This window comes from Typopeltis vanoorti, chromosome 14 (assembly GCF_054136105.1).
Source record: "Typopeltis vanoorti isolate ZY-2024b chromosome 14, IOZ_Tvanoo_1.0, whole genome shotgun sequence".
Lineage (NCBI taxonomy): Eukaryota > Metazoa > Arthropoda > Arachnida > Uropygi > Thelyphonidae > Typopeltis > Typopeltis vanoorti.
The window spans coordinates 43,576,113-43,598,654 of NC_143562.1; the positions used below are offsets into that span (position 1 = coordinate 43,576,113).

The following is a 22,542-nucleotide window of genomic DNA, read 5'->3' on the forward strand; positions in this document are numbered from 1 at the left end:
GATCGTCTTATACATGGGGGGGGGGGGGGGGAACCAGTTGAGAGACCTGCAATTGCCATGGCGAAACTGCTGGTACTTGTCTCCGTGAACAGGCTTCCACGAATCACTAGCCTTTGTTAACTCTTTCGACTGATTCTGAATAAACCAATCAGAACTCTGAAAGCATTCATACATCTGCAACTCGATGGCGGGGTAAGTTAATGTATTAACAATACTTTGAGCACTAGCTCATAAAAATGTCCGAAAATAAAAAACGGTTGTCATATTCTTCAAAATTCAAGTTAAAAGTCATCAATTATGCAAAAGAACATGGGAATAAAGATTCAGAGAGACAGTTTGGACCTCCTCCCACTGAGGGTACGATTAGGCAGTGGAGAAAACAGGAAGAATACCTACTCAAGATTCCGAAAATGAAGAAGGCCTTAAGAGGAAAATCAGCAAAATGGCCAAACTTGGAGCAGAGGCTTAAGACTTGGATTATGGAACAGCGCCAGAGTGGGATATGTGTTTCAACCAAGCTCATTCAATATGAGGCAAAAGAGGTTTGCAAGAGAAATGAACATTGTTGATTTCACAGGAAAGGCAGAATGGTGCTTCAACTTCATGAGGAGAGAAGGATTGGCCATGAGAACACGAACCAAGTTTGCCCAGAAAATGCCACCAGCTTATGAGGATAAAATTCAACAGTTTTACCCCTATGTCATAAAACTTCAGAAAAAATGCTTTTGAACTAAGTCAGATTTCAAACATGGATGAGGTGCCTCTCAATTTTGATGTGCTTTCCAACAGAACTGTTGATATGAAAGGGATCAAAACAGTAGCAATCAAAATAAGTGGTCATGAAAACACACATTATACTGCTTTCCTTTCATGCTATGCAGATGGTACCAAACTGCCTCCTATGTTTATTTTTAAGAGGAAAATGTATCCTAAAGAGAGCATATCACCTGGTGTTCTTGTCCAAGTTCATGAGAATGGTTGGATGAATGAAGAGATCATGGCTATTTGGTTTGATCAGTCCTAGCACATTTAACAGAAAAGACAAAAAGGGTTGCAGCGGATTTGCGAACACAGCTAGCAGTTATTCCTGGTGGCCTTACAGGTCAGCTACAGAAGAATGGAATAAATGGATGCAAAAAGTAATAACTTGACACTGACAGGAAGAGTGAAAAAACCAACTATTACTGAGGTATGCAAATAGGTCTTAAACTCATGAATGGAGTCAAGCAAGAGGTGGTGGTTGTGAAGTCCTTCAAGAAATGTGGAATCAACAATGCCATGGATGATCTCATATATATAGACAGTGACTCAGAAGACAGCAGTGATGCAGTACAGGTTGAAGAAAGTGATATGTCTGGAACTAATAGTGATGAAGAAAATGATCTGCCCGGAACTGAGTGATGCATAATTTTTTAGTATGTATCTTAAAAATATTACCTAATTACTAAATATACTTTGAATATTTAAAAAAAAAAATTCAAATGTGTTCTGTTTTATGTTTAAAATATTGATTTCTTAATTTTGGGTTCAAAAAAGTAGGGTTCATCTTATACATGGAAAAATATGGTAAGTTATTAAAGGAATTTTATAGGATTGACAACAAAGACTTTTTTCCATATATGGCAGGACAGAACAAGGGGCCATCCTCTGGAAATTGTATAAGAGAATGGATGGAATTTGTTACCAGAGGTGGATGTGAGCACTTCATCAGTGAAAGAGTTCAAGGAGAGTTATAATAGGTATTGTGCGAACAATGGTTAAAGTCTCCCACAATGAATCTGATTTCATGGAAGGATGGCCAAAAAATAATAATAAAGCAAACAGCCGGGTATTTTTCCAAAAAAGATCTTCAGATTATAAATAGAGTATTTTATACTTTTTATTCCAGCATGAGAATTTCCACAGGAATATGGTAGTTTTGCTGATAATATATTCCACTCTCCCCCTTTTCTTATTATAAACTCTTATAATAATCAAACATTTCAAAATTTTAAGACCTTCCATAACCAATGCATTAAACCCTGATCTCTTATCACTCTTTAGTAGGATGAGGAAAATTCCATCCACTGAATACAAATATATAATAATAATAGTGAAATCCAGTTCCTGTCTGCCTTCTCACACAAAGATATTACCTCATTCCTACCTTTACCTCTGAAAATATACCGATCTCTAGACAAGATCCGATTTTACTTCACCAGCCTCCAAAAAATGTGATATCCTTTTCTTCTGAAGATACAACTTCTCATCTGTAGGGATGCAAACCTTATACAACTCCCTAACCTGTCTAATCCTATTAGACAGGCTAGAGTGATAAAACATTCCTAAAAATTCTTGATGCTATGCAGGAGAAAACAATAAAAGAACATGATTAACTGATGACTCCTTTTTCGAAGATTGAATATAGCCTTGTTCTTCACTAGTCATATGGAGATGCTATGCAGAAAATTTTTAACAAACAAACAGATATTGATTTCTATATGGATTATGACTACAAATTAATATTAATGCTTTGTAATTTTTATTTATGTATATGCATCATACAACAAAAGAAACAGATAAAGGCAGAAATGAACAAACAAACAAACCAAATGCCGTTTTGCTTTGATACATGGCACTGCTTACTTACACTGATAAGTATTCTAACTACAATTGCCCATATCCTCCCTCTTTTTTTTTTTTTTTTTTCGATTTTTTTTAAATAAAGCTGAATGTAAGAATTTCTCTGCTAAGTGTCACAGGTAAAATTTATGTAAGCATTCTCGAAAAGAGGTGGAGAAAAATTGTGGAAGACATACTTGGAGAAGAACAAGCTGGGTTCATGCAAATATTTACTTTATGGAAAATAGTTGAGAATCACAAGAATATGACAAGGATCTATGGTTAAAAGTTGTGTAGGTCTAGAAAAGGCATATGACAAGGTATCTAGAGAAAAGCTTGTCAAAACACTACACTTATGTATATGGGGTAAATGGAACAGAGCAATAAATACATCAGCTGCATTCTCAATTGAGAACTTATAGAACAAATAAAATATTTTGGCTATTCAGGCACAGTTTTTAGTGAAGATGGCAAATTAAATTTAGAAATACCATATTTACTCGAATATAACTCGCCCTCGCATATATCTCGCACCCCTGATTTTACTTTATGGAAAAGAAATTAAAAAGTTTGGCATATACCTTGCACATGAAAAAAGTTTAAAACTTTAAGAAATAGATAATGAATGTTGTTATGGCAGTTTCAGATATTTTGGAACTTGGGTGAAGAGAATCAGAATTTCAACTCAACAACACTGTCGGCTTGCCTTTGTCATTGAGTCGCGTGATATTTTGTTAATACCATACCAATCATATGTATAGAGATGGAAGCAACTAGTAGAGGAAATGTGGAAGTGAGAGCATTGACTACCACTCAATCTTGGATTGCACCGGGGGTTGAGCAGTGAATGACGCGGTGTTTAGGTTCTATACGGAGTGGATGATGTCACCAGAAATAATTGCCAAGAGTTTTTTAAAAACTGCATCGCTAATGCGAATGGGAACGAAGATGCACTATTTCGTAGATGACCGTTTGTTTTAATTTAATTACAGAAGCATTGTTGCTAAAGGTTCAAATATATCGCTTGATGAAGGTGAGTGACCGATTGCATAAATAATGTTAATAATTAAAAGTTAAATGAATTCATTTCATAAAAAATGTGAGCAATTATAAATCATAATGAATACTGAAAATTTAATTATAAATGTAAATTTTTTTTTTTTTTTTTTTTTTCCTGAAAAACTTTAGTTCCCAAAAATCCCCACATATATCTTGCACTACGATTTTTTAACTTTAATTTTGGGAGAAAAAAGTGCGAGTTATATTCGAGTAAATACAGTAGAAAATACAATCAGCAATGCTTGGGAGCTAGTTGAATAAAATTATAAGGAATAAGAGAGAAATTTGCCAAACACTAAACTAGCAGTATTCAAGACAGTGTTCAAACTAGTTTTAAGTTATGGATCTGAGAGTTGGGTTAAAAACAAAGCACTTGATCAAAGATTAGAGAACACATCTTAGAAAAATTAGGGGCCTGAACAAATGCCATCAATGGCAGAATCATATTAAAAATGAAGATATTAGAAATAAATTTGAGATTGTTAGCATTCAAGAATTCTTGCATGTGTGAGCAGAGCTAATCTATAGTGGTATGTCCACTTAAACAGAATAGAAGAGGAAAGGTTAGCATAACAGGTTTTTGATGCCAAGAATGGAGGAAAAAGACCCAGGTCTAGGTGGATTGATTCAGTCAGAAGTGCTTTAGTAGAACAAAATGTTAGATACAACAATACTTAAGCGCTGACAAGTAATAGACTAATTTGTAGGAAAATTGTTGATAGGAGATCAATAATAATAATAATTTGGCATGCACAGGAGTAGGCTTAGGTGTTTTTGCAGAGCAATATTTATTATCATGCTCTTTGCTAATTGCATTGAGCACAGGTTAGTAAAAAAGTTTCTTTTTTCTCTTAACACTTCAAGAAGTTTATGCGGAGCTAATAATTCTTAATTTGAGAATTGTCCAATGTAACTCCAACAACCCTACCACAACTGCTTCCTTCCTCCACTTTGCTGACTGCAGTTTCTTGAGCAAGCAGAACACACTGCTGTTGAATATTATACACTGCATAATCAAGTAAGAATGAAAAGGGCGAGTACCATCACTGGGACATCACCTCCACCACAAACAGGTGCCCCACATAGAAGGGGAAACCTAAAAGTAGACAGATATCTTGGGCAAGGAAATTTTGTTTTCTGGTTAGTAGATTTAAGATGTATTTCTGGAGCCCTGCTCATATCCATAGCATCCAGTATTCAATCACGTTTTATTTTGAGCTCAGCTCTTAGATCCATAAGTTAAAATTTGTTCGAACACCGTCTTGTATATAGCTAGTTTAGTGTTTCCACTAATTCTCCCTTATTCTATATAAATTTATTCAGCAGACCTATCATATTTTCTAACATTTTTATTGTATTTGTTGGGAAACAATTACATCTACAACACCTTCTGCATGAAGGCTGTTCCAGATGACAGAATTTAGAAGGAACAAATGAGGAAGAACAAAGAAGCAGGTTCAGTGTGTTTGTAGTTAAGTAAATAACTGGTTCTTTAGACAAGCACAGTGAAGCACTGAAAATGGAGCAGGATACACAGACAGTTACCATTTGTTCACTTCTCTGATTTTCCTCAGAACTCTCTCTCATATCTGTGGTCTCTAGATCAACTGTTTAATTTATAACACTTAAAGTCACAAGTTCAAACTGATTAATTCAATTAATCAGTTTGAACTGATTCAATTTTATCTCCCTTTTTAATAGATGGTACTATGAGAGCTCTGCTCCAATCATCTGAAATGCTGCTTTCTGAATTATGCAATAATAAGTGAAAAACTTTTAAAATTTCCATATTTGAATATTTCTGCTTGAATATTATCTATTGCAGTTTCCTGTTCACATTTCAGGTTTCTGATGCCTTTTTTCTATCTCACAGATATGTAATCCTAATTACATGCTTCAATATTTTCTGCTACTCTCCTGTCATTGCTTATTATTGTCGGTGTCCTCTTCTAGAACAAACATTATCATTATTGATTGATATTAAACATTTTTAATGATACATAATCATCTTCTTCGGATATTTTTTTTAACATTTCATAAAACTGTTATGATGTTGAAATATATGAGCTGTATCTCCAATAAGCTGTATATTGTGAAACAGATGGTGAGCATTAAAGCAATTTGTACCAGCCACTGCTTTGCCCTGAATCTTTCCTTTGTTTTTTCAAGTCTTAACTTTACTTAATTAAGACATATAATGAACATGATCAGATGTTTATTCATTCTCGTAGACAGGCTTATACGTTGGTTATGCATTATTAAATCACTTAAGGAATTGAACAACGTAGATATGGATATAAATTAAATTACATTTTAATAACTATTTCCGATATTTCAGCAATGTCACGTTGCCATCTTCAAAAGGAACTTACAAAAAAAAAAAGGCATGTGCACGTAGGCACTACAACACAGTAACTGAGAATGAAGAGATGAATTTTTCTTTATTCATTGTATTGTTGTCATAGTGCTTTTACATATAGTTTTTGCTCTAGCAATACAACTTTTGTTTTTGTTTTTTTATTCCTATTGTCAAGTTTTTGTTATTTACAACTCAGGAGTTTTCTTCAAGGGTAAACTAAATGAAAGTTATACAAATTAAGAAAAAAAATTATGATATCACCATAACTTCAAGCTGAGTGAGTCAGACATGAGCAGACAAAGATTGATAGAAAGACTATATGGGTTTGTTTTACCTGAAATGACTTTTGAGTAATGGAGACTGAAAATGAGAACTGAATGGTGCACAATTCATTGCTGAGTAATAAAGATAACTGCATATTTACAAGTGTTTGTACATGTGACAAGTTATAACCTTTAACCGATCAGGTATATAAGTGCATTTGTATATTAGTACATTTCTGGGTTGTAGCAAAATGTTTTGTATTTATAAATGGTGCATGTTATTAAATACACTACTTCATATATTCAAATGTGAAATATCTTTATGGACAGAAATTATAATCAAGGAAAACACAAAGTGTTTTTTCATGAGATAAATAAATGAACATAACTGTAGAGAAATAATACAGTAATTAAAAATAATTGACTAGCTGTGTTAGTTGTTAACCAGATCTAGTTTAAAAATGATTGCATTAAAATTGTACTGGTAAAATTTGGCTAGTTAGCATTAATGGTGTGCATATTTTGTTAACACATTGACTGCAGTATGAATCAAATACGATTCACACTACATTTTTTCAATGCATTACGTGAATCACATTTGATTCGCACAAAGCTTTTTCTTTCAGGCTGTGTAGTTCACCTGTGATTCATATCTAAATGAAATGCTTATAGGTAATGGAAATGTGGGGCCTGGTAAACAGGTTTATATAGTTAGTGCAGTAGAATTTCAACTACACATACAACAGGTGGCCTATTATAGGGGTTTTATTTTTACCTGATTTAGGCCATTTTCTAATGTTGAATAAAACAATAACAATGGTGCTACATATTTATTTATAATATATGTCATTGGAAATGTGTCAAATCATAAATTTTTCTTCTAAAAATTGAAAAACTAATAAACAAAAAATGTCAAATAATAGACAAATAGATATGAAAAAAATAATTAGGTTAAATTATTACTAAACAATTACAAACTACAGTTATGCACAATAGTAAAACAGCGAACACGGTAAAATTTTTTGCACCGAACACATTTCCACATTTCATATTTTCTATTATGTTCTTCGGTTCACTTTTTGTAGCAAGATGTACATCTTCTCCTATTACTGGTACCAACCTCTTCTAAAATATGTTTTTCCTTGTCTGAAGTCAAAGTGAAATTATTTTCCTTGGTGTAATTCCTAATAACTCTTTTGGGGATTTTTTTCTAAATTCTGTGATGCTAATGTTTTTATCAGTAACTCGCTTATATACTATAAAAGCATGCACCACAGCATAACCTAAAAGAATTTCAACTGCGAGTTTTCAGTACCATTTCACACTTCTTCGAAGACAAGAAGCATAGGCTTTTACCTGATCGGATAGATCAATAAAACTTTTGCTTTTGTTATAGTCCATAATAACTTCTGGCTTTTGCACTTCATTACCATTTCTTGCTGCAAGGATTTCATTTTGTTTGTGTGTTTTGTTGATAACATAAGCACTTCACGTTTATCGCACCATTTTATTACCACCATCCCCTGTGTCACTTTCTTTACCAATTATTTCACCCTTTTTTGATTTCTTCTGGGTAACATCCTGTGGAATTCCCTTTCGATTTTTTCTCAAGTGCCTACAAGGTGTGTTTGTCTGTTCAGAAGTTTGTGCGCTAATTCAATACTGGTATAATAATTATCTACAAATATTGTGCATCCATGGTCAAGTACATTCTCACAAAGTCCCATAACAATTGAAGTTGGAACACTATTAGTAGTATTGGTCTTTTCTGCACCGCAGTATATCTTGAAATCACATGTATATCCATCTTCAATACAAAATTTGAATATTTTTATACCAAATTTGTGTCATTTATTCTTGATGTACTGACGAAAGGCAAGACGACCTCGGAAAGGAACTAAAGTTTCATCAACGCAAATATTACTCGAAGGCGTCATTATTTTCTGGAAATTTTTTCTTATAACTGAGATGTAAATTGAGATGTACTAGGAGAGCGAAAACTTCGGTATTATCAGTTGTAGATACTTTTATTCTCGTTCTAGCAATGAGAGAATCAGAATCTGAAGACACAGAACTAAGATCACTTCCGTTGTAACTTTCCGACGAATATTTGTATGGCTTGTCATCAGATAGAACTTCATTTATCAAGGCTTCTAAATGATGTCGCTCTTTTTCGTAGTCTCCCATATTAGGGAAATTTATAACAATATTTATCACTATAACAAATTTATTCCACCGGACAAAACACTGAACGCATATAACTGTTCATAAGCATCATAGATATGCAAGTTTGACCTTGTGTGAAGTGCGAATCACGTGTTCAACGCTCGGCCCAGTCAGTAAAAAAATTCTTCTCAGGCCGCACGGTGCACACGTGATTTGCACTTAACAAATCTATTTAGCTGCATGAAATAGATAAAAAAAATCATAAAATATGATTATTTTACGTTACTTTTAGCAAATTGTAAAACAAAAAGAAGTTGGCCTGGGGATCGAAAAAATTTTTAACATTATGGCGGTCAACGTGTTAAATCAAGCCTTTGAAATCATATCGTCAAAAGAAACAACAGCATCAACTGGACTTACACAACCAAACTTTGATATGAATACAAGTTAAAGAAAGCATATTACAACCAATCAACAAACTAAATTTTTATTTGAAAAACGGCATGTAAGAATCAGAAAAATTTTATCTTCACATCTCCAGCAACAGGACTGTAGGTCTGCTGGAGATGTCTTGGCACCAGTTCAAGAATTATAAGATTGCTTTAGGACTTAATTATATAAAAAGGTTTGTAACTGTATAACTTAGCTTATATATATATATAATTATATCTTAGGACTAGTTTATGCATAACTTAATTGCATTATTTAATATATATATATATATACACACACACACACAGTCATTATAAAGTCTTTTGCAGTTTTAAATTTTGATAACTTCAGTTCTATACATGATAAAATTAATCTAAAAAAAAAAAAATTAGAAATGTAATTTGGTGAAGTTTATAAGTTTAATATGTACTAAGAGCAATTTGTTTATTTTATTGCAGTTTTTTTTTTTTTTTCAGAATTAGGATTGACCAAAAACGTTTCAATAGAAGAGAAAGTACACCATGTGCTGTGATTAGTCAATTTAAAGTGTAGTCAGAGTACAAAGAAGATTTAGAACCCATTACAATAAAGATGCACCACAGAAATTCCATAACTGGATGAATAAGTTCAAAGAAACTGGTTCTGCCAATGATAAACCAAGATCTGGAAGGCCAAGTGTAGAAGATGAAAAGCCTCTTTTATTGAAGTTGAAAATGCTTCAGAATTACTTTATTCTGAATCTTTGAAGCTGGGTATTATTGACCCAATAGTGTATAAAATTCTCAGAATCAAACTTCACACAAAAGCCTACAAAATTCGTCTACAAATGGATGGAAGAGGATTACCACATGACTGACTTTCTGTCACTAATTTAATGAAAAACTTAATAGTAATGCTTCATTTATGGACAATTTAATGTTATCTGATGAAGCAACATTTAACATTAATGGTAAGGTCAACAAACATAACTGCGATATATGGAGCACTGAAAAGCCACAAGAAGTTGAGGAACATTAAAAAAAATTCCCTTAAGTTATGCATTAGGAAAAGACTGCATAAGTGGCCGTTGTATTTTATTTTATTTATTTATATTTTTTTTGAAGAATGGGTTGTTAATAAGTGAGTTATTTAAAAATGTTGCAGAATTACTTTATTCCTGAACTAACATGTTTAGGACTTATAGATGATACAATGCTTCAGCAAAATGGTGAACCTTGTCACTTTGCTCTTAGTGTTAGCCAGTTTCTGAATGAAAATTTTCCTAACAGATTAATTGGAAGAGGTGGAGCGACCTCTTGGCCACATTCACTAGGATTGAGCACACTGGAATTTTTTCTATGGGGACATTTTAAGACTATCATTTATTCAACAAAACCGCACTCTTTAAGATGATCTGCCAATTAGGATAACTAATTCCATTCAGGGTATTACAGAATATCAACTTTAAAACATATTTGAAGAACTTTGGAATTGTATCTCAGTCTGGATACATAATAAGGTGGACATGTCTGCTATAATCCCAAGAATAAATGTATGTAAAACGGTAATAAATTCTTTCAGTTACCTTTTTTTTTTCCAGATTGATTTTACCATGTACATTAAGGAAGAAATTATGAAAATTTAAACTGCCTAAAAACTTTAGGCAATTTAAATTTATTTAAATTTAAAATAACCCTGTGTATGTGTGTTATTAAGAGAGACCTCCAGGGTGTCAGGGATTCATCGAGGGAGGCCAAATACCACTGGCACCAGATGACACCTTTTCTTGAATTCATTCATGCAGCCTGTGCTCATAACCTCCAAATCCATTCCAATAATGCACCACTCAATGAAGGAAAATCTAGCTCTCATCCTCTTCTTCACTGCATTCATTCTTAACTTCCATGGATGTCCTCTCATCCCTTCTCAAATCTACTGGTAATCCTTTATGACCCTTTTAGAAATTTGTAAGTATCACTCATAATACCCTCTTACTCCAGTTTGTTAGTGTATGCAGTCCACAAATTCTCAATCAGGCTTCATAATCTGTATTCCACAAATCTGATATCAACTTTAACACTCATCAACTATACACAAAACTGGGAGGACCAGTTCATAATAATTCAAGTGTAGTCATATCAAAGCCTGGTAAAGAGGCAAAATGACTTCCTTATCCTTACATGTTAAGGTTCATTTCAGCATCTATCCTCTGAGTTGTACAGGAAACTCTCGTTATACACAAGGAGGGGTTCCATTCTCAAGGATTGTAGTGAATATCAAAAATACATAAAATGAGAGGCTTATAATATGGGATAATATAAGTGCTATTCATGACTTATTTTTAATGGTATTAACAACACCAAATGAACTATTTTATAAAAAAGATGTTTTATTAACTTGCTTATATTTCGATGAATTTCAAATCGGCATCATCAGAACACAACACAGCATGTATACACGAGAGTGAGAATGAAACAATTGTAACATATGCAATTGTAATGGACAAAAGATCTAAAGTCCTAATTTGGCACACTCTAATGTTGTAAAAATTATTATAGCTATGTGGGAATTGCTCTTAAGAAAACAGTCTCCCAAATTTTTGGCAAATTAATGCAACCATATTTGCTTGAGAATTCTTCATAGCCATGGCTGACTCAAAAAATAATCTTTTGGATCTGTAATGACTTCTGAATAGCAGATTAGTTTTTTATCTAATTCTGAGTGTCCAAAGCATGGTCTGGCAGTCCTACTTACCATAATAATAATAGTAAATGAATTTTTTATGTTCTTCCAGGCAGATGTTAACAGATCTTCCTATCTGTTTTACATGACATATGAACATTAAAATTACAGAGGAATGTTCTCTATAATTTTCAGAGAAAAGAAAAGAGGGTAAGAAAAACTGAGGTAGAGAAACTATGAGATGAATAAGCTTGGTATGAGTTAAATAGGGGTTGTCAGGATCAAATTTTCACTTCAAGACAGAGAAATGAAAAATTCTGTGAATATAAATATGGAGTTGTATTTAAGTTTTTCAGATTTGAAAACATACATGGCAAGGTGGCAAGAGAGAAGCTTTTCAAAATGCTACAATTATACGGGATAAATGGAACATTACACTCAGCAATAGAGAGTCTATATTTGAATTACAGGATAGCAGTTACTACCCAAGGAGGAACAGAAGACAGGTCAATGTAAATGCAGACATAAGACAAGGATGTACACTATCTCCACTCTTATTAAATTATCTATATGGGTCATATTATGAAGGAAGGTGGCATTGCATCTGAAATCAGAACTGGAGACATTCAACTTAGTTTTTTATTTTATGTACATAATGTTTACTCTTAAATAAATTCAGTGCATGCCTTCAGGATTCTTTGACTAAACTGAATGATTGTTGTAACAAATTTAGTATGAAAATCAGTTGGTACAAGTCTAAGACAAAAAAGTATAAAAATAAGCATGAACATTGAAAATATCAGCTGCATCCTGAATGCAGAATCAATAAATAACAGGACTTATTTTAACAGTATTAACAACACCAAATGAACTATTTTATAAAAAGATGTTTTATTAACTTGCTGAATTTCAAATCAGCATCATCAGAGTACAAGCATGTATATGTGACAGTGAGTAATGTTCTAAAAAAAAAAAATTACAGTTATGTGGGAGTTGCTCTTAAGATAATGGTTTCCCAAATTTGTGGCAAATTAATGTAGCCATATCTGTTCAGTTTAGGAGAATTCTTCATAGCCATGGCTGACTCAAAAAATAATGTTTTGGATCTGTAACAACTTGTAAATAGAATATTAGTTTTGTTTCATCTAATCCTATGTGAAGAGGTGTCCAAAGCATGGTCTTTTAGTCCGGACTTGCCATAATAATGGTAGTCAATGTATTTTTTATGTTCTTCCAGGTGTATGTTAACATATCTTCCTATCTGTCCATAGTATGCCAGGTCACAGTTACAAGGAACTTCATACACTCCAGGGTATTCTAGAGGATGAAGTTTATCTTTAGGTGAGCAGACCAGAGTTGCTAGTTTAACATGAGGTTTGAATGTGGTACATAGGCCATGTTTCATCAGTGCTTTGGCTATCTTTTCTGATGTACCTCTTACATAGGGAATAGAAATGGTAATGTTGTGTTCCTGTGTATTAGAGGAGGAGGGGGGAAGTAATGGGCTATGTAGTATACCATCTATTTTGTAGGAGTAATGATGACGGCAGATGGCATCAATGTCAGAATCATACGAAAAATGAAAATATTAGAAAGGAACTTAATACTGTTAGCATTTGGGAATGTGTGAGCACGGCTAAGCTCAAGTGGTGTGGTCACTTAAACAGAATGGTAGATGAAAGGTTAGCAAAAGTTAACAAAGATAAAAGTTTGCAAAAGTTGAAGTACAGGTGAGAGAAAAAAAAAGATCTGGATGGATGCAGTTAGAAGTTGGATAGTACTAACTGTGGTAGTACTATCATATCCCTGATGACACGAGGAATTTTTTGAAGACAGTGATGATGATGACTGACAGCAGAGGCCTCAAATCACATGTAGTTGTGTTTGTTGTGGTTCTGTAACATTATTCATATAAGAGATGGTAAATATCTTGTTTCCATATTTTTAACCACTTTGTGATAAATGCACAATTATGCATATTATATGCAATGTAACACAAATGAGCTTACCTCCTTTGATAAAGCAGTTCTATTTCTTTCAGTGTCTGAAGGTATTCACTAGCCATCCTTCTATGTTCTTCAAACATTTCCTGTGATTCCCTAACACTGGCTGCAGGTGGTAGCGGCTATTTAATAAGAGAAATTGATAAGAATGTTAATAATAAATATGCCTATGACAACATTTTATGAAAGATTTTAAACAACTTCTCTCTTTTGGTAATAGCTTATGGAAAATATTTACTTTAATCTCTTTAATGATTGTGTGTGTGTACGTGCATGCCTGTAGGTGTTACTCCTTGACTTTGCAAAGCAATTCCTATTACAATGATACTATCATTACTACAATGCACGAACAAAAATGGATCACTTCCAGTCAGATTTATCACTTGTCAATCTTTTCAATTAGTCAATGTGCATATAGCGTGATTTATTTCAAATGTGATATCAAATAGGTTCTTTTAAGTAGGTTTATTCCAGACTTGCAGAGTTCTGCACACACTAGTATATGTAACTGTAAATTATGTCATCTGAAAGCCGGTGTAATTTTTTTTTTCTTTTTTGTTGTTTTTAGTGTTCTTTTTCTACTAAATAAGACTTCAAAATGGAGAAAAAATCTGACTCAATTGAGCTATCATGGCCAGAGTTCCCCCATACCCACATACAAACAGTTCTGACAAGAGCCCTCTAAACTTCAACTGATTTCTCCAGGCTCATTTCTGTGGAAAATGCTTCATGACTACGGACAAAGTTTTCACTGAAGCAACCTGACTTATCAAACACAATAAGTTTACTGACAAGAATAGAAGAATTATCCAAATGTTGGGCAAGTCTAAAGGAGAATGAGATTACTGAAGGCTTATATATGTATGTTGTTAAATAAATGTTTGATTTAATAACAGGAGTATACTGTGCAAAACTTTTGACATGACACTCATAAACAAGAATTACCTGAAATTTGATGAATGTATTTATTTAATTTTTTTTATTATTATTTATTATTATTATTATGTGACACCTCCAGGTAGCCCAGAGACTCATCGGGGGAGGGCACCTACTCTACAGCTCTCCATCTCACCACTGAATCCACCAACTACAATGAACCACATTAACTACACCAACGGCATCTACTACCCACCACTAATATTTTCACAGACAAACACAAACACTATGCCCATGGCAGGATTCGAACAGACGGCCTTTTGGCTAGAGAGCAGATATGCTGACCACTTGACCAACTAGGGTGGCTATTTATATATTATTATTATATATTTCATTCATAAAAAATTGGAAAATAGTGATCCTACGGTTTCATGCCAGTTTCTGTCAGATCTCTAAAATTACAATACCCTGCAAAAGTTTATTCTTGGTAATTAGTCAATGATTAACAGAAATAATATTTGCTATTCAAAATTCCTTTGCAAAACAGTCACTTTTGCAATACATCATGAAAATTATGGAAACAACTATTGCATTAGAGTAAAACTTTAGTTTAATATAAACCAAAATAAACACTCGACGTTTTGGCCTTCGCATTAAGGTCATCATCTGGAGCATACACATATCAGTGGCGTTGTGTGCCCATTTCGGTTGAGTGTGCTGTCATGTGGGTTACACAACCCATGATACAAAATTCACATCAGTTTGACCACATAATTGCATTTTTATAGATGTATGAAAGTTTTAAGAGTGCATAGCACATCAGCGCTCATCTTAACTGTTATGCGAAAATTGGAAATGAAAGGAAAGAATAAGTGTGAGTGGAAATTCTTTCATTAATGGCAAACAAATTATTAATAATTAACATTTGTGATATGTGTGTCCTATAAGTTGTTGGGTAGAGCAAATAGCACAATCCTATAAAGTCTAGACATGAATAAGTGAATTTATTATGGCAGAAATACATGTGGTTTGATGGAGCAGCAAATCATCTCATAAAATTGTTGTGCATGTTATGTGTATTTCTCCGGTTTGTTATATTTTGCTCTATTTTTTTAAGAATTTTCTTTTGTTTACTGAGACTCAGTATGCATTTTGTGCAAAACAGGATACATAATATCTGATCATTATCAGAATTATCGACACAGGAATCCTACATTCATTAGTTGTTGTTTTTTTAGTATCAGTGGCTCTTCTGTCTTACTAACCTCACATATGCTGGTATTTTGTTGTAGATCAACAATGTCTTATAATACACAGAAGTATTCATTTTTATTCAGGAATAGATAAATTTTTACTGTCTGTTGTTTCCAAAGACTAAACTAAAAATTTTTCTATACCGTTAAAAAACTTTCCAACCTCAACAGATGTTATACTGCACAAGCAAGAGAAACAATTAACTTTGTTTATCATTAAATACAGTAAACAGATTTTTAACATCTGCTGTTTGCTATATTTAGGAACAATTAGTGTAAGACAACTCGAACGACACGCTTAATAGAAAAACACTCCCCTCCTGCAGGTTATACTGAATGCATGTGAACAGAAAAGACCATAACACCTAATTAAATACATTTGTTGTAACTTTTAATATTTGGTCCCTTGACACTAAGTATGAGATATTTTCCTTTTGGATTTATTAGTAGACCATAGTTATTCATAAATATACAGTTGTCGACAAGTTTCGCCAGCTAATTCTGTCTGGCTTCTTCAGGACAAGAAAACAACAGTTAAATTAATTAAAATTGAATGATGCGTAACATCAAGAGCATGGAGCGTGGAGTCTTAGTCATTGTTTGCTGATCACATTTTATAGTTTTGCGCGAAATTAAATTCTGCTAAGCTTAGTGAATTTATTAAGCTTTCTAAATGTCTTTCAGTATCATGCCTTGATTTCTGTTTAGATTATCTCCTGTCAGGAGTACCACTGCAGCTCCTTTAAAGTTTCTACATCTGAAATCTTCTTCAATGTAAGGAATGGAGCTGTTGTCCCAATCGATGGAGTGGTTCGAAATCGAGAAATGATGGGCTAATCCTGAGGTATCTGTTCTGTTGTTGTTGACATCCCCTATATGTTCTTTTTTTTTTCAGATTTCTAGGCTTCTTGATGTTTGGCCTATATAATTTATCCACAGGAACATGGGATTTTGGAAGTTTATTTTGCACTTAGTTAGACTATAATAAATTTAGTTTAATCCTTTATCCAAGTGTAGGCAAACAAAGTTTGCGCCTGAAAATATCTTCAGGACTGAGGCAAGGTGGTACATCTGTTGGCAACTCGTAGCAAAGGTGGACCAAACTTTGTTTGCCTACACTTGCATAAAGGATTAAACTAAATTTATTAAAGGAACGTGGGATGTTATATACACCTGCATACTTGTAGAAGGCAATACTGTCCTTAGGAGATGTTAACACGTGTCGTGCAGTCTGAACAGGTTTGAAGGAACCTGATGACTTCATGAGTTTTACCATTTTTGTTGAAACTGAGCCAGCATAAGGTATGACAATGGATGATGTATACTGCATGACTGGAGGTTGTTGCTGTGGGTCACGTGTGTAACAGCTGCTTGTAATACAGCCAATGGATAATACAGAGATTGTTAAATTTAAGAAAAGCAAAATGAATATATATAACTTGAAATCAGTTTGAATTGCATTTCAGATATTTGATATCATCCAAACACTTAGATATTAATTGAGTTGAAGTGTTTGGATGGAACTAAAGCTTTGTGAAAATGCGACTGCTCAATGTGGAAGCTGAATACATATGCTAAAAGCTAGAACCCGCCAGGGAATAAGGGAATGACAGACACCCAGGTGCAAATGAGATGTGTTAATATAATTTTAAATATGGAAAGCATAAAGGTCAAATGAACAATAACTAAAGCTAAAAGTCTTTAAATGTCTAAAAAAGGATCACACTCACAGAGCACATTTAAAAATTCTATATAATTTCCTCGATTAGCTGAATGGTCAGATTCATCATGACTTTTCAAAGGAAGCTCTTGCTTAGCCAAATAGCATACAACATCAATTAATCTTTTTAAAATGTCTCAATTTTTCTTTACCTGTTCATTATGAGGAGTAACTTCGATTTTTCTTTGTCAAGGAGGGTGCCAATTCTTTGTTTTCTAAACATCTTTAGATTTAAAAATCATTGAACATGTGAGTGCTTGTGTTTTTGCACTGCTGCAGTTAAATGGTTAAAGTCAGAATATCTATACTTATTCCAAATGCCTTTCTCTCTGGAGAATAATAAACAAGGCCAACAAAAAAGTCTTCACCGCACTTAGAATCCAGTTAAGCATTCTACTGTACTGTATTATGAAATAGAAAAGTGTTTCATGTACTCAGTTTTTTCATCTTTGTGCATGCTCTGTAAATTTGGAAGAGGATGACGAGGCTTACCTCCTTCGAGTACTGTCATACAATCCACAAAAGTTCTAGCAGAAAATGAGATATTCAGTAGATCGTCAACACTGTTTCCCATTGTAAATATGGGCAAAAAAGTTATAAATTTATGGAAAATTATATATTAAAAACATGTCTATATTATATATAAAAACTTGCCTACCACGTCAGTTCACACTTCATGCAAACAAAACAGATAAAACTCAGAAAATAAAAACAGCAACTCATGACAAATGATAACGTTCAATTGGATTGGTTGACACAATAACCAATCACAGCCACTAAGTGCTATTGTCTCTGAGCTCACCCAGCCTCGCCTTCTGAGCAGTTTAAAAATACTAGAACGAATTTGACCTGCTGCACCATCTGTACATCTTTTCAAAGGTATATGTATTTTCAAAGCACACCCAGGCTATTAACGCAAATGTGTCGCAATGATTTAGGAAACACGCAAAGTCTGCAAACAATTAGGGGAGTCTTTAACAGGAATAAATGCAAAAATATAATATCAGTGATACCGATATTTCGTGAATGAGCACACAAAATAATTGCCCCTGACACATATATACAAAGAAACAAGCTGCACTACAATCTACATGGTATGCTAAAGTTACTGACCAACCATTAAACCTATTGGCCTGACCTCTGTTGTGTAACAAAGTTAAAATCCTGTTATTATTATCTATTAGGTTACAAATTAAATTAAGCTGGAGAGCAACATGTTCACAAAAAAAAAATCACTTATATAAGTATACATATAGATTACAACAAATCAGTATGGATAGAGGCCGAAAAAGCTGAGAATTGCTTAGAGTCCTAAAGTCAAGGTTTGCTGGAAAACTAAGATGGCTGAATGTGTGCCATCCAAATTTTTTGGATTTTTATGCCACATTACTGTTAAGATTAGGGTGGTTAATCAAAATTATATACTGTATACTTATATAAGTAATTTTTTTGTGCGAACATGTTGCTCTACAGTTTAATTTAATTTGTAACCTAACAGATAATAATAATAACAGGATTCTAGCTTTGATGTAGTAAGAGATTTTTTTTAACACCAGAGGTCAGGCCAATAGTTGTAAAGGTTGGTCAGTAACTTTAGTATACCATGTAGATTGTGATTGTAGTGCAGCTTATTTCTTTGTATATATTTCTTTGTACAATCAGATGATGACCTTAATGTGAAGGTCGAAATGTTGAGTGTTTATTTTGGTTTATATTAAGCAAAATAAACACTCAACATTTCGACCTTCACATTAAGGTCATCATCTGATTGTACAAAGAAATATATACAAAGAAATAAGCTGCACTACAATCACAATTGCTAAAATGCTAAAGTTTTACTCTAATGTGGTAGTTGTTTCCATAATTTTCATGATGTAATTTGATCACAGTGTAAACATTAAGGAAAGGAGTCATTTTTGCAACTTACAGTGAATTCACTTTTAGTCAGTAATGGCTAAGCTATTTGAAATTCACAAATGGCTTAGCAATTTGTGAGTTTGTAAATACATTATTTCTTCTGGATGGCCAACTGAAAACAACATGCAGACCTGGAATCTTTACAGAGACTGGTGACATAATCATTCAATCATGAGCAGAACAGAGGATACGAATTTGTGTCATACAACTAAATATAAACATAGTTCTATTTCCTGGTTTCACATCAGTCCCATTAAATCATCTCCAAAGTTAGATTAGCTATAAATAAATTAAAGCCTCATAAATCATCAGGAAGTGATGCAGTTACTGCAGAAATGCTAAAAGGAGATGGAGAGAATAGAGTGACTTGGCTGATCAAGATTCCAAACATTTTCTATCAAAATGGTAAAGTTCCCAGAGATTTCATCAAAAGTATAATGGTGTATATTTTTAAGAAAAGAGATTTCAGAGTATGTGAGAATTTTAGGGGATTAGCTTACTGTCTAGGTAAGGTGCTCTATACTGTTATACTAAATAGGATAAAGGACCTGGTTGCTTTTCAACCAGGTGCTTTATTCTGAAGAAGCTGCATAGACTAAATATTTTTAGTGAGGCAGATCCTAAGGACATGTTTAGAATTGCAGAAACCTGTGATCACATTGTTTCATGATTTGGTTGATAGGCACAATTTATGGAAGACTGCAAGCATATAGAATATCTGACAAACTTATTAGTGACTGCTTCATTTGATAGCAGTGAGGCTTATATTAAAGCTAACGAAGCATATTTTACTAACAGAGGGGCATCCTGTCACATTTTCTATCGAGTCTTGTAATTCATTTTGTAATGAACAAGATTCTGCAATCGAAAGAATGGGAAGGACTTAAGTGATTTAAGAATCTTAGAATATCTGATTTGGATCATGCTGATGATGTGGCCTTATTCACTAATAATGTGGGAGAAATGAACTCCTTTATTGCTACAACTGATGATGCTTGGAGTCAACTAGGTTTGATTATAAATATTGAGAAAAAAGAGGTAAAGAAAACAAGTGATAAAGATGAGTCCTCTGTCTTTCACTTCAAATTATCTTGATAACCATGTAACTGATAGTGGTGAAGTGAGTAAAAGATTGAGAGGGAATCAGAATTTAAATTTACTTAAAATTTAAAATAATATGGTTTTGCCTTATAGCCAAGTTGTAGATATTGTTTAATAATGAGAATCAGACATATCTGATTTTGTTGTTTAAGGAGTATTTTGAGTATGTGTTTGATTTCATCAATAATGATAAGATATACTCAAGAAGCAGCTAGCAACCTCTTAGCACTATCTCCTATATAAGGGAAGACCACAATAGTTTAGCCATATTGTCAGAATGCAGGATATTTCCTTGGCCAACAAGATCAAGTTTAGTTATCCAAATGGTGTTAAATAAAAGAGGCAGGCCCAGAATGAGATAGATTGACAATATCAATTAATAATTAATAAAATAAATTAATACCTATAAGACCTTAATAGAAATGGCTTATAGGTGCATGAAGTGGTGGTGGATGCTTAGGAATCAACAGCTTCCCATATCTAATGGGAAGCTGTTCAATCTGGTCAGACCTGTTCAACTGGTAGCTGCTTGAGGAACTGTGTGTGTATTATTATTATTATTATAAGGCTTCTTTATAAGACCTTGATAAGACTGCACCTGGACTACTGTGTGCTGCTTTGGTCTTTCCAGGTTCAAAGGGATAAAGAATCTGTGGAAAGGGTGCAAAGAAGAGTCACAAAGATTATATCAGGATTACGGGATTTATATTATGAGGACAGACTGCAAGTATGTGGATTACAGACTGGTTAACAGGAGAAAGGAAGGGGGGGGTGATATGACAGAGGTCTATAAACTTCTGAACATGTGTTATAGGATATTGTCTAATGAAATTTTTTTGTTATAAGGAAGGTGGGGAGAGAACAAAGAGCTAGGTTTTTCTCTCACTGCTTTGTGAGTGGAATAGTTTGCCTTTAGAGATAGTGTGTGCAACTAGTGTGAATGAGTTTAAGGGAAGGTATTAAAACTGGTTTGGGTGATGTATAACCATCCTGGATGAGTCCTAGGCCCCTGGGGATCTCAGATGATAATAATAATAATAATACATGCTTTGTTCTCCCTATGTTCCATATAGACATTAGCCAAAGGAGGGAAGGGGGAACCTCCCCTTTGAAGTCCATTGCAGTTTCATTAATTTGTAGATTTTTCCTTTCCCTGTAAAGTAATCTGTGTATACTGTAAATCTGAATAATTCCTTTATGTTTGGTGAGGAAATGCGACTTTATTAAATAAAGGGTCTCTATTGGAAGTACGTTAGTAAATACAGAAGTGATATCAAAGCTAGATAACGCTATGTCTGAATATTTAATAATGTCATTCCCCACCTGCTTTTTTTCCCTATAGATTTGAAATGAGATTTGAAATCTTTTTTTCCCTATAGATTTGAAATGAGATTTGATTCTCCTGCATTTAAAATTTTAAATTTTAAATTTTAAATTTTTGCTCTCCAGCATTTAAAATTTAAAATTTTAAATGCAGGAGAGCAAGTGACTGCAAGCAGGACTCTCCATACTATCTCTCTGTCAACTACATGGTGTAAAACAGTAATAGATTTGTAAATTTTGTGAGTTCCATAAATATGGAAAGGTTTATGAACAGGTTTTATCTTGTTAATGATTCCTTTGAGCTAAGAAGTAACTTTATTCAATGATTTATGAATTTTTATGGAGGCGCACTGGAATTTTGATTTCAGTGTGCCTTTCAGTAAGAAGAATTGTCATCTAGAAGATCTACATATTTTTGATGTGTTCTGTTAGATTCATAATAATAGTATCATTACCCTAATCAGCTTAGTTATTATTATTTTATTTATTTTTTAATTCTTATGTGACATTTTTAAGGCAGTCTAGATTTGGTCAGGATGCTTGCTATATCTAAGCACATATTACTATCTATTGCAGGAGGTAGATCCCATATTCTGTATTCATAATAATTTTTAATATGTGTACTTGGCTCAGTGTGATAGTAGAGTTATGATGTCAACTAGCACTGCTAGCTTTTTATGGGAGCAATTGTGATGATAAATTTACAACTATGCAATCTTAACAAAGTTGCAGTCAGTACATTGCACGAGAAAATTTTAAATTTCTTGACATGCTGGCTTTTTACCTTTTCTTAGGTAGACCATAAAAG

General features: G+C 33.4%; 1 protein-coding gene across 3 annotated transcripts in view; it reads right to left on the reverse strand.

Moving 5' to 3' along the window:
- The window catches only part of LOC150099411 (mitogen-activated protein kinase kinase kinase 7-like), a 415,932-nt gene that overhangs the window by 42,711 nt on the left and 350,679 nt on the right, over positions 1–22,542 (reverse strand). For all 3 annotated transcript variants that reach the window (XM_090403539.1, XM_090403540.1, XM_090403541.1), the window contains one exon: positions 13,551–13,666. In XM_090403539.1, coding sequence (XP_090259665.1) covers positions 13,551–13,666 — 116 coding nt within the window. The remainder of the gene's footprint in view (positions 1–13,550; positions 13,667–22,542) is intronic.